The sequence below is a fragment of the Trachymyrmex cornetzi genome, unplaced genomic scaffold (assembly GCF_001594075.2).
Source record: "Trachymyrmex cornetzi isolate Tcor2-1 unplaced genomic scaffold, Tcor1.1 scaffold1017, whole genome shotgun sequence".
NCBI lineage: Eukaryota > Metazoa > Arthropoda > Insecta > Hymenoptera > Formicidae > Trachymyrmex > Trachymyrmex cornetzi.
Window position 1 is genome coordinate 459,307 of NW_017295562.1, and position 12,099 is coordinate 471,405.

Genomic DNA, 12,099 nt, shown 5'->3' on the forward strand with positions numbered 1-12,099 from the left:
ATATTACAAACAATAAATAATGTAATTGTTAAATAAAATCAGCTAATTGAACAGTAAGAAAGAGGGTGCCTATGTACGCTTTAAAAAAATGCGTCTAATGTACAAATCTAAATGTGAATAAAAAAATACAACTATTAAATTAATTTAATCATTAATTATCATCATAATTAAATATTAAATTAATAGAACTTTGATTAATGCCGAAAAAAGATTAAGAACAATGTATTCGAAATTTTATCTTAAAACAATTCTGCCGGTCGAGTTAAATTAATCAAAATTTGCTCAAAATCACCCAAATTTTTACCAAAGTAAATTAATTTTAATCTTAGTTTAACTTACTTTTTGTCTTTTTTTTAATTATAAAAATTAAAAAAGAGATGAAGAGTAAATTCAACTAAGATCAAAGTTAATTTACAGTAATAGAAATAGACAGTAAAGGAGCTTGTGAGAAAATGCGCGGCAGTATTTAAACAAGAGCAGTGCAGCCAACACGAAACCAGCAGCAGAGCAGTGCAGTCAACTCGTCAAAGGTCAAAACCAATAATCTCGTAACTGTTCGCCATAACCTCTTCGGTCACTTCGGTGTTTATGCATCCTTCGCATTTCGAGAGAGTTGCAAAGAGGTTATCTTAACGCAACAACGATGCTGGCACGTCGGTTACTGTGTAGGAAGCAATTGTGGCATGCCTCGTGCGTCTGCACGTCTGTCCGTCACACGCAAAACCAGCGCGTCAACCAACATGCACTGGACACGCTTAACCTCGAAATTCGGCTGCCGGCCTCCCTCAAGAAGCAACCGCAACGCAAGCCGTTCGCCAAGAATCTGTTCCTCGCCGTGTTCGATCACGAGTTCATGTACTATCCCGAGCCGCAAACCAAGGACAGGCATCAGCGTTTCTTCGAATGGCTTCAGCCCATCGAGAAGTACATGTCGGAGTGTCTGGAGAATCTGCACAGCGTCCAGAAGGAAGACATTCTGGCTCATCTGAAAGAGTTAGGTGTCTTTCGGGCGTGCGTGGACGAGCAGCATCTCGGCCTGAACCTGAACCACTCAGAGTCGGCCAAGCTAGTGGAGGTACTCAGCTGCTTCCCTTGGCTGGGGTGTTACATGATCAAGAATCACATCGTGCCCGTTCAAATCATCTCTACGCTGGCCTCAGAAGAGCAGAAAGCCAAGTATCTACCAAGGATAGCGGCTGGAGAGCTCATTCCCACGGTGTGCTTTACTGAGCCTGGAAACGGAATAAATATATATAACATCATGAGTACAGCTATAAACTCAGAAAATGACACACACTGGTCATTAAATGGCGAGAAGACGTTTGTAACCAATGGGCATGACGCCAATCTGTTTCTCGTCTTCTGTCACTGTGGCCATCGCCGTACGATCACTGATACTGAGGGTTTTCTATCTATACTTCTGGTGGAACGTGATTTCGGAGGTGTTATAATCAATGATGTTAAGAATCTAGTTGGCCTTCAAAACAGCCCGGTCAGTACAGTTATTTTTAAAGATACCGAAGTTCCAAAGGAGAATCTTCTGGGTGATCTGAAAGCTGGATCGAGTATACTGATAGATTTACTCTCTCCTGGAAACAGAAACCTTGCTCCGCAAGCAGTAGGTACATTGAAGGCATTTACAAAAATGTTGACGAGGCACGTATTGCAGAGGAAACATTTAGATAGAAATATGCATGAGTATGAAAGCGTTCAAGAGATAATAGGTAAGATGGCGAGTACTCTGTATGGGATGGAAAGTATGCTGTATTATACCACTGGCATAATGGACACATTTGAGAGTCAGGATTGCACACTCGAGAAAGCCATGGTGGAGATGTATTGTACTAGTGAGTGCGTCGCACGTATTTACGAAGGCCTACAACTTGTTGGATCGCAGAGTTACCTGAGGGAGAATCCTTACACACGAATCTTCGAAGATGCATTGTCATATACCCTATTCGATGGATATAATATCGATTGCAACATATATATAGCTCTACTTGGTTTACAACATACGGGCAAAAATCTACGTAATCACATATTTAAGTTACGAAATCCCTATATCTTTCCCGAGTATATATTTAAGTGGATCATGGGTAAGGAATATCGAGCAGACCTTAAACTTGCTGACCATTTGCATCCATCTTTCATATTAGGTAGCACACAACTGGAGAAGTGTATCACCAGGTTGCAGACCGTCTCGATACTACTGTTAGAACGCCATGGCATAAATATATCCGAACGACAAATGGAACTGCGTCGAGTTGGTGAATTAGCAACGAGAACATTCGCACTGATTACTATTCTTTCGCGAGCTTCCAGGGCGTATTGCATCGGCTTGAGAAACCACAATGAGGATAAGAACCTGGCCGACAGTTTTGCAATTCTCTCCATAAACAGAGTGGAGATTCTTGCAGAGGAGATTGCATCAGGAGAGTGGAACAATGGTGATAGGTTCAACAAAGATGTTGCCGAACTTATGTACAATAAAAAAGATTATTTCGCCGAACATCCGTTAAACAGAACCTATTAAATATTTGATAAATTTAGTTTATACACCATACATATATGTGTATATATAATAGAAAGAAAGATAAAACAAGTTATTCTTAAAACACATTTGCTTAATGTGACCACTATATTTAAGTAGCACTCGCTAGTCGTACGTTTTTGAATCTAAAGTATTGATTTATCTGTAAATTAGTTTTAATCAACCTACTGTTTTTTTTATAATATAATTAAGATAGTCATTGTAAGTAAACTGTAAAAATGTACAATACATATGAATTCGCTCCAAGAAGGAATATATGTCGTTTTCCATCAAGGTTTCTGTATTTATATGTCAGTAGCAATTGTACAGGTATATCTTACACTGTACTTATATATACTAAGATCGAGATGAAAAGTAAAATAAATGCTCTTACTCTAAACTCTCTTCTATCAGACATTCCTAAAATCTTTCTTTTTCAATTGCGAATCACATGTCGCTTAATGTAGCTCGAGATACATATCTCTGCAACGTCTTTACTATTATCAACCATCGCTCGCTACATAGGACTTTTGATGTGTACATGAAGAGGTGGACGGTATTCTTCTACAGACGTAACATGACTAGTCGTCCTAGACGTGTAAATATGAAATTCTATATAGTATAGGATCACTGGAAGAACCTTAGCTTCACTCGTAACTTTTCTTATTAATATTTTACAACTATAGTCTTTCAGCTTGAACAACGACATGCTCTTCTCGATATGAATCGGTCGCAGACCAACAGCTTCTAACGCAAGTGTATATTAAAACAGTGCCGAACTCGATCTGGAAATTCCGATCGCTTCTTGGATTTAATATTAACTTTGGTATGATCGTCGGTAAAACTTGCAGCTCAAAAGTCATCTCGTCGCCGCAATGCCGACATTTACCGATACAACCGCTTAGCGGATATAACAGTAATGGTGCAGAATTGTCCCTTGAATAGCTGAAAAATAAAAGTCATCATATACCTATATAAAAATAAAATTAATAGAAAAAATATATGTATATATTATACATTTTATTTTACATACACAAACGTATATAAAATGGAGAATAAAACATCGTTAAAGATTTTACCGTAACAGCTGTCCAGGATTTCTCTGTATTCTGCAAAGGAAATTGTGGAACATCTCATCACCGTGTTTAGGAATGCTTTTCTCATATTTTTCTACATCTGTTTCGATGGTTTTAGGATTGCCGGAATCTGGCGTAAACTTAGTCGATGCGTCCGGATTGCTATGCTGATATTCGACCAATAAATCTCGAACGTGTTGAGACACATCTATGCTGCAATCCTCCTCATCGACCGAGAGAAATATCTCGACGAACGAACACTTGGTTTCCGCGTTCGTGATTTGCAGTGGCAACGGAGTTACTTCGTGCAGTAAACTAATTAAATCACATTGTGGTCGCGTTGGAGTGTCAATGCATACGACTTCACTCTCATCTCCATCAATTTCTGCTGAAGCTTGAGGAGAATCTAAACGACCTACAGCACCTCCGCTAACTGGAGAGTCTACGCTGGCTGGACTGAAACGTTCGAAAAAGAGATATACATATAGCTACTATTATTCATAAATAAAATTGATTTTAATATACACGAACCTATTTGCATTTGGATCATCCACGCGCAGTACAGACAATTCCTCTCGTATATCCTGGTCTATTTCTTTACGCAGAGAAAAGTGAAATTGTAACGGATCATTTTCTAACATGTTATTCCCATTTTGTTCCGATGCATTATCATTTACACTATCTCCCCAATCGTCTGCATCAGACAACCAAGCTGCCGTGGATGGTACATTAACGCTTCCAGAATCGGGCGTAGTCTTAACTTCATCCTCTAGATGCTGTATTCTCAAGCATGTCCAGCTTTCATTTTGATTCCAGCAATTTGAGTTGATACATGCAAATATATATAAAGTCCGATGGTACTTTGAGCTATCTAACGGAGCAAACAATTGGAGTGCCAAGAGCTGATATAAGCCACAGAGTCTACATTGTGGTGACGATAATGTATTCTTCCCATCACAGTTCTAGGAAACAAACACACACATTACATATTATATATTATAATTATTACTTGCATGATTATATACGTCAAGCAAAATAATGACTTATTAAATAAAATATTAATGGAATTGTTTAAACTATAATTAACATTCAAAAAATATATATTAAACATTTTTCCATGACAGAATATTTCATATATCATATGTATAATTATTTATTCATATACCTATATAATATATTTCATGTATTATATTTGTATAAATATCATACTTTATTAAATTTATAACATTCTGCGCTAACTGAATGATATCGCAAATTGACCTAATAAAATATTAGTAATCGCGACGGGGGAAACGGCGATTCCCCTGAAGGTGAGTCTATCGTTCCCTACTCACTGGATACCCCCCGATCTTGTTCGTCGTAAAGTTGAGCAAGGACCGGTGCTTGTCGGTAACGTACTCGTCCTCGTATCCCAAATATACCTTCGTACAATTGTCGCAAGCCATTTAAGTCATTCGATCGTAGCTCTACATTGGAAGACCACGGACGTGGAGTGAGGAACACCTGTACTCTTTCCCGTTTTACTTACGATCGGGACAGCTGACACGCATCAGTAACGCTCGACGCGTGCGCCTTTGTTGGCTCGCGCGTCTCCCTTATCGATTTTTTTGAGGCTGCTAGCCAGCAGCAGTCGGATATCACTAAAATATTCTCGCTTCCTTATGACTTGAAAGAAATCACCGTTTTCTTATTATTGTCTTGGAACAGACACTGCGTCAATCTGGGATACCCTGGGATACACGTGCACGTGTTATAATAAAAAAAAACCTGTTTCTCCTAGCTTTGCACCTCCTGTAGTTAAAACGAAATAGATATAGATTCGGATAACAAAGGTAGAAAGAGAAAAGAGAGAAACGCAGTGCAGCAAGCGCAGTTCAAACAAAATACAGATCTATAGTTAGCTTTTTCTTCTCCATATTTGTATTTAACATTTCCTTTTTTTTAAGAGAAAAAAAAGATAAATTTACATACGTTTTGCGGAAATAAAGAGAATATTATAGGTTTAAGTAACGCTTGGCATTTCTCTGCATTTGCAATATTCTCCCTCCCTCCCTACCCCTCTCTCTCTCTCTCCCCTCCCTTCCACCCTCTCCTTCTCTCTGACCATCTTGTAATCGTATCTCTTATAATTTGACTTGCGCTTTGAATAACTGAGTTGATCTATGGAGAATGAGGGTGAGTGATAATAAGCAGATACATTGAATTTGTTACATTGTTTAATAATAATTATGTCCATTGTACTCTTTAATTAGTTATTTGGCTAAACAGCAAACAGACAGAAATTGTCCAACCAGACAGTAGGGAGATACTCATCCTCGGTCTCACATAGAGCATAATTTCAACTTTATCCAACGTTTTCTGTCGACATATCTATTATAATGTTATATAAATTGGCTAAAGATGGTTTGAAGTAAACCGAAACGTCCTAATAAGTTTGTATTGGAAGTCATTGTTTTTAATACATTATGTGAACATTTTATGATTATTTTATAAATTGCGCACCAACTCCCGCGCTGTGTAAAGCTCTCATTGTTTATACATTATTCTATTGTTTTTTTATTTTATAAATTCATTAAGTAAAAAAAAATGAAAGTTACCAATATGTTTGCTTATCGCTAAATATCATTTTTACTATTTTCTGACTAATCAGTCTCATAGTGTGAGTAGGCACTACAGACGTGTATAAAACGCAAAGTATATTGTCACCATGTTTCACAGCATGACATTTGTGATATTCGGAACACAAGTATGTTTCCTTAGCCCCGATAAATTTCCAGGTACTCGTGGTTAATTTTTCATCGTTACTCTCTTCGTGTTCGATTGACAGCGCAAATGTTTCAACCGCTTGATGGTAAAACGTTCGCAAAATATCTAATCTGTGCGATCCCGTCACGCGATTTTTCGCGCATTGAGAGTTTCTGCCAAGTACGAATTTTTCTATCTTGTAATTAGCCAGTAAAAATCTGAAAAATTCATAGAATGTTATAATAATCAATCACATAAAATAGTTGAACAGATAAATGAATTTTTTTATTCCAGTTACCCAAGTGTTTCACTATCTAAAGAGACCGACATAGGTAGGTTTCGTGGGTAACACTGTTCAACAGTGCATAATGCATCCATATTGCTCTTCCAGCATTGCATAGCATATCTCTCAATTTCTGTTAATTCTGGATTTGGTCCACATAATGCCAGCACTTCTACATGATTAATTAGAGTTACAGATACCAATCTGAAAGCTACCTAAACAAGACGTTGTAAATTGAAGTTATAATTAAAGTTATATATAATTATTCACATATCCTTTTTAGTTTATTTTTTAATTTTAGAAAATATATATATAATATATGCACACATTTTTCCTTACAAATACATACGTTTGAACTTTTATGAGGTAAAAACACTGGAATGTCTCGCGTGGTACAAATACTCTCTGAACCAATCGCTATTGTTAATAATTTTCTTTCCACAGGATCCAATGACCACCAGCCTTCTGTAGCAGCTGCCACACAACCATGCACCAAAACACATCCATACATTGAGTCCAGACATTCCATAAATCCCTCTAAACAGGTCTTGAATACGTATTTATTGAGTATCATATGTAATTTTGTTGTAGCTTAAAACTAATTGCTGTAATTTAAAACTAATTGTCTGAATAGTACACCATTACATCAATAATTTTTTTCAAACTGTTATCCGGGTGCAAAAAATTGTAGTTTCACGCATACATTATTCCATTGATAATTAATTTGTATAATTCTGAAACTATCAGTGCCAGCATGTTGCGTGTGAATGAAAAAATGTTTCAAATAAAAGTTTATAGGGAAAAGGGTTTGAAAAGGGTTATTAGATGACGTATTTAAATTTTGGGTCCTAGGCCTACTTCGGATCCAACAAGTCTTGCCTTCACTGGTTGGAATGTGTTTCGAAATAAGAACTTTTAGCGCTATTTTTGGAAGAAGATTCAGAAAAATTACCACAAAAAATTTTATTTTTTTCTAATAAAATACAAATCTACGATAAAATATAGACGTTTCTATCAAAGAAAAATTAACCTGAGCTTTATTGAACCCAAAGTGTGTCCAAAATCTAAAAGTAGCCCTCATCTAATTCCCTCTTCAAATCCTACAACTTTTATTTGAAACTTTTTTTTAGAAATACATTGTTTTCGAGATGTTTTGGTATTTAAAATGGGATGCTTTGTATATTAGTCCACACAATTAGTTTCGTGATTGTAGAGTAAGATGGCATAATTTCAAATATGGTATAATTATAAACAAAATAAAATTTGAATTAAATTTTTGAAGTTTAAGTTTGATAACCCTTTCATTATATGGAAAGGACTGAAGGATGCCGAACAGAAAAAACCCACTTGAACTTTGAAAATCAGATTGAGAAATCGTGTCATTCAGAATTATACCATGCTCAAAACCATCTTACTGTATGCAAGATCTTATAAATACCTGAAGCAAATGACTTTCCGAAGATATAATGCATTCTGTCATGTTAATCATATCGGTTTTTGTAGAAATTTTATCCCCTATGTCCAAGCAGTCCATCAGTCTATCGATAATAGGACTGCAAAGACGCATGTCTTTCTTAAGTCTTTCTATATTCTTAGTATTCTTTATCTCATCAATACCAGTGAAGAGAATCATTGCGCCAAAAGTCGCGTCCAAAAATTTGTCCAGCACATATTTTGTTACTCCACTCGCAATTGCTATCAGTATGATACACCGTTCGAATTCTTTCCATGCCACTGTTACGTCTGGCAAATCCGTACTCAGTAGAGTGATGTCCTGTGATTTCAAGAACATGTGAACTCCATTGAGGGAAGCGATTTTTGAAAACGTCATCTGCAAATTATTATCAAGTCTAAGATATCTAAATAAAATAAAATGAAGGCTTGTAAAGCAAAAAAGGATAAAAGTAAAAAGGCAAAAATACAAACAAAGAGAATGTAAGTATAAATATAATTTATTCACTCATAAACGAGTACAGTTGAAACTAGGGATGCACCGGATATCCGAAAAGTATCCGGTATCCGGCACTTTTTTACTATCCAATCGGATAGTTGGATATCATTAGTATCCGAGAATATATCCGGTTGAAATAATGCTATATCTTATATATAGTTGCAAAATAATAATTTTTTCTCTACAGTTATTATCTGTATTGGTACAGTCCTTTTTGTTCTCTTTTTTCTTTCCTTACTAAGCTTTTTTTTTTTAAAGACATTGTCCCGGAATGTCCGGTCGGAAAATATTGGATATCCGATGTTACATTCTTTTCGGATATCAAATATCCAGTACTCGTAATTTTACGATTCGGTGCATCCCTAGTTAAAACGTACCATTGTCTATCATTAATGAGTAAATAAATTACATTTATATTTACGAATATTATATATAATATTATTTATTCTCTATGTGCATACCGTGTTACTGTCTCCCTTTTGGCGCGAAAACAGAGGAATTCCTCCAGAAGAGGTCAAGCACATAACGTGTGCCGACATTCTCACTCAGGTATGAAAATCGTGCTTGATACTGTAAGTATTGTTCTCGAATGCTTTAAGACAACAAACATCAATGTTCTAGCTTAAAAATCAATGATCCAATCAGCGATTATGTACTCTCTCATGATGTCCAACAAAAAATATTTTATATAATTAATATCGTTATAATATTTTGAATTAATCTTTGCTTTTTTTCTATGATCTTTTCATATTTTTATTGGCAAATTACAATATAAAAAGATTTGTATTTGGCAAGAGTTCTTAGTGCACAAAAAATTGAGTTACATATTGGTGTTGTAAGAATTTTCATGACATTACTTAGAACTGAGTCTGACAGTTGATTAGCTGTTTAATGAAAAGTTTATGGCTACTTTCCATAGTTTAGAAAAATTCAGATTCAATTCACCTGAGTGCCTTCAACCATTTATTAGACATCGACCAATTATTTGGCACAAAGGTTAACTTTCTCACCTTTTCATTAAGATTTGTTAAATAATTTTATTAAGCTTAAACTGATTTCTTTCAAGGGTAGTCATTTGACACAAAACTTTTAATTTCCTTTCCTCCTAAATAATATATTATTTTTATAATTACTGCTTCTCAGCAAATTGAGACTTAACTTTCTACAGTTTTCATATTTTCAATAATGCTTCTTCCTTTAATCGATTGCCATACAAAAAGTACAGATTTAAGAAGCGACAATCATTCGATATGAAACTTGCAGTGACAGTTATTTGACAACTTTCGTTTCCTTTTTCTCTAAAATAATTTCATTAAGTTTCTTGGAGTAAACTTAGATCTCTCTTTTAATGGTGTTTTCACACGTTATTTCTTTCTTAATTCATCGTCATTTTACGAATGCAAATAATTAAGAAAAACTAAATAAAGGAAATAAACTAAATTAGGTTACAAGACGACCAGACAGTTTTGTTTGGTTTTGTTTTTTTTTTTTCACCGATAGTCATGGTACAAAAATAGCTAGTCGCGAATATGTACCATTCATTCCATTCATCTGTAATCTTGGGCTGTATTCCACTTCACGCTCTCAATGCTCGTGGATTCATGGCTGTGTTCCAATATTGGTTGTGTTCCAACCAACATTGACTGCGGTACTGAAAATTTATAGTGCACGTAACGTAAACTGTAGCATTTTCAGTGCTAGCAGTAAATTTGGAACACGGCCAATTGACTGCCAGTACTGAAAATCTATAGTGCACGTAACGTAAACTGTAGCATTTTCAGTGCTGGCAGTAGCTGCTTTCCATTTAGGGATCGTCTACAATACGGAGTAAGAAGTAAGAGTAAGAAATTGACCAATCACAGTCGAATGTGAGAAGAATAATCGACTGTGATTGGTCAATTTCTTACTCTTACTTCTTACTCCGTGTATTGTAGACGACGCCTTACACCGATTCTCAAATAATTCTCACTTGTGACGTCATACCTCAGTTGTGAATGCGCGTTCCTTTTGCATTCTGACAAGTGAGATCAACTGAGTTTCCTCTTCTACTAAATCCAAGACGACATTACGCAGTTGCTGTTGCATTACAGGTATTGAAGTTAGAATAACATCATACAAAGTAATATAATGATTTAGTTTTTCTATTGGAAACTTATTATTTATTATAACAATAAGTTTTTGTTACAGGTTCTAATTGCATTGAATTTTATATCGTCTGGTTTATATCAAAAGCGAATTGACCAAGATTTTGTAACATGTGTAAGTCAACCAACAGTAGCAAGATTTACGCAATATTATCCTGCATAAACAAAATTAATTTACTTATCACCTATTATTATATTATAAACAAAATATTATGACATTGCCGATAAGATCTCTAATTTTAATATAAACTGATAATGTATAGTACTGACTAATATTTTTTTATTGTCACTGCTGCAACGTAAGCGGCCTATTGCAAAATTTTTATTGTCTCTCGTATAATTTAATAAAATTATTTTCTGCTTTTCCGTTATGTTCATTTTGTACTACTGTTATAATTATTAATACCTAATAATGTAATAATAGACAATAAGTATAAACGAGATTTTTCATTGATTGATCAATCGTATTATGCATAAATGCAGCTTTTTACAAAAGAATTATTAATCTGAGAGAGGCCATGTCGGTTTTTTTTCCTGTTAGAGGCTCTGCACAATAAAAGGACCAGGGAATAGAGAATAAGAATTTCAACCTATCAGAAATCATGTATTGTGGAATACACAGTTTCTAATAGGTTGAAATTCTTGTTCTCTGTTCCCTGTACCTATTATAGTGCGAAGCCCCTCAGGAATCAGACTACGCATTGAGATTGAAGATTGAAAGATTGAAATTTGACCAATCAAAACTATAGGAGCTAAAATTCCTTGATCTCTATCGGTCAAATTTCAATTTTCAATCTTCAATCTCAATCTTCAATGCAGAATCTGATTCTGGCTTTAACCATCGAAATCGCCCGTACACTACCGCCAGTACATCCATTTTCAGTTTGAGAACTACGTGATATACATTTTCTGACACTATCGATAACATCGTATTGTCGGAAATATAGATGTGGTTCGTCTCTATATTAAATCCTCAGGATAGAAGCGTGCCGACTATTCATAGCAGAGACAGTTTAATGGGTCCTTGAATGAAAAAATTTTAACTTCGCATCTCCTACATATGTAAATAAAAGTTGTTGAATTTTAATAAACGGAATTGAAAATTCAAATAAAGTTAATTTAGTGAATTTTGTCATATGATATTTATCTTATAATATTTTATAAAATTACGAAATTATGTTTCTTTATGCAAATTTTCAACCCGTTTTTACCAAACATAATTACTAGTATGTATCAAAGTCTCTATAATTACTGCCACACACACAATTATAGAGACTTAATAAATTAAATCTTTTCTAAATGCATACATATTGTCAATTTAAGGTATAATTTAGCAAAAACGTGCTATAGAGAGGCCCTCCACCACCCCC

General features: G+C 35.1%; 3 protein-coding genes across 3 annotated transcripts; 1 reads left to right on the plus strand and 2 right to left on the minus strand.

The window, feature by feature from the left end:
* Positions 1 to 554: 554 nt before the first annotated feature.
* LOC108758378 (acyl-CoA dehydrogenase family member 9, mitochondrial) lies at positions 555 to 2,609 on the plus strand. Its single transcript, XM_018503313.1, has one exon. The coding sequence runs from the start codon at positions 644 to 646 to the stop codon at positions 2,531 to 2,533; it is 1,890 nt and encodes a 629-aa protein (XP_018358815.1). The 5' UTR covers positions 555 to 643; the 3' UTR covers positions 2,534 to 2,609.
* A 77-nt stretch (positions 2,610 to 2,686) lies between these two features.
* trus (programmed cell death 2 like trus) lies at positions 2,687 to 5,529 on the minus strand. Its single transcript, XM_018503325.1, has 4 exons — positions 4,941 to 5,529; positions 4,138 to 4,568; positions 3,610 to 4,062; positions 2,687 to 3,475 (listed from the first exon to the last, which is right to left on the minus strand). Exons 1-4 carry the CDS (start codon positions 5,049 to 5,051, stop codon positions 3,211 to 3,213), a joined length of 1,260 nt encoding a protein of 419 aa, XP_018358827.1. The 5' UTR covers positions 5,052 to 5,529; the 3' UTR covers positions 2,687 to 3,210.
* A 98-nt stretch (positions 5,530 to 5,627) lies between these two features.
* fy (fuzzy planar cell polarity protein-like protein) lies at positions 5,628 to 9,265 on the minus strand. Its single transcript, XM_018502864.1, has 5 exons — positions 9,047 to 9,265; positions 8,073 to 8,465; positions 6,984 to 7,181; positions 6,650 to 6,849; positions 5,628 to 6,569 (listed from the first exon to the last, which is right to left on the minus strand). The coding sequence occupies exons 1-5, from the start codon at positions 9,122 to 9,124 to the stop codon at positions 6,200 to 6,202; spliced, it is 1,239 nt and encodes a 412-aa protein (XP_018358366.1). The 5' UTR covers positions 9,125 to 9,265; the 3' UTR covers positions 5,628 to 6,199.
* Between the last annotated feature and the right edge of the window lie 2,834 nt (positions 9,266 to 12,099).

Coding starts and splice junctions, on each gene's coding strand:
- fy (XM_018502864.1), bottom strand. CDS start 9,124: ATGTCGGCACACGTTATGTGCTTGACCTCTTCTGGAGGAATTCCTCTG. Junction 7,182..8,072: donor CGGAAAGTCATTTGCTTCAG/GTATTTATAAGA, acceptor TACGTATTCAAG/ACCTGTTTAGAGGGATTTAT. Junction 6,850..6,983: donor TACCTCATAAAAGTTCAAAC/GTATGTATTTGT, acceptor CGTCTTGTTTAG/GTAGCTTTCAGATTGGTATC.
- LOC108758378 (XM_018503313.1), top strand. CDS start 644: ATGCTGGCACGTCGGTTACTGTGTAGGAAGCAATTGTGGCATGCCTCG.
- trus (XM_018503325.1), bottom strand. CDS start 5,051: ATGGCTTGCGACAATTGTACGAAGGTATATTTGGGATACGAGGACGAG. Junction 4,569..4,940: donor ACAAGATCGGGGGGTATCCA/GTGAGTAGGGAA, acceptor TTTGTTTCCTAG/AACTGTGATGGGAAGAATAC. Junction 4,063..4,137: donor GATGATCCAAATGCAAATAG/GTTCGTGTATAT, acceptor CGAACGTTTCAG/TCCAGCCAGCGTAGACTCTC.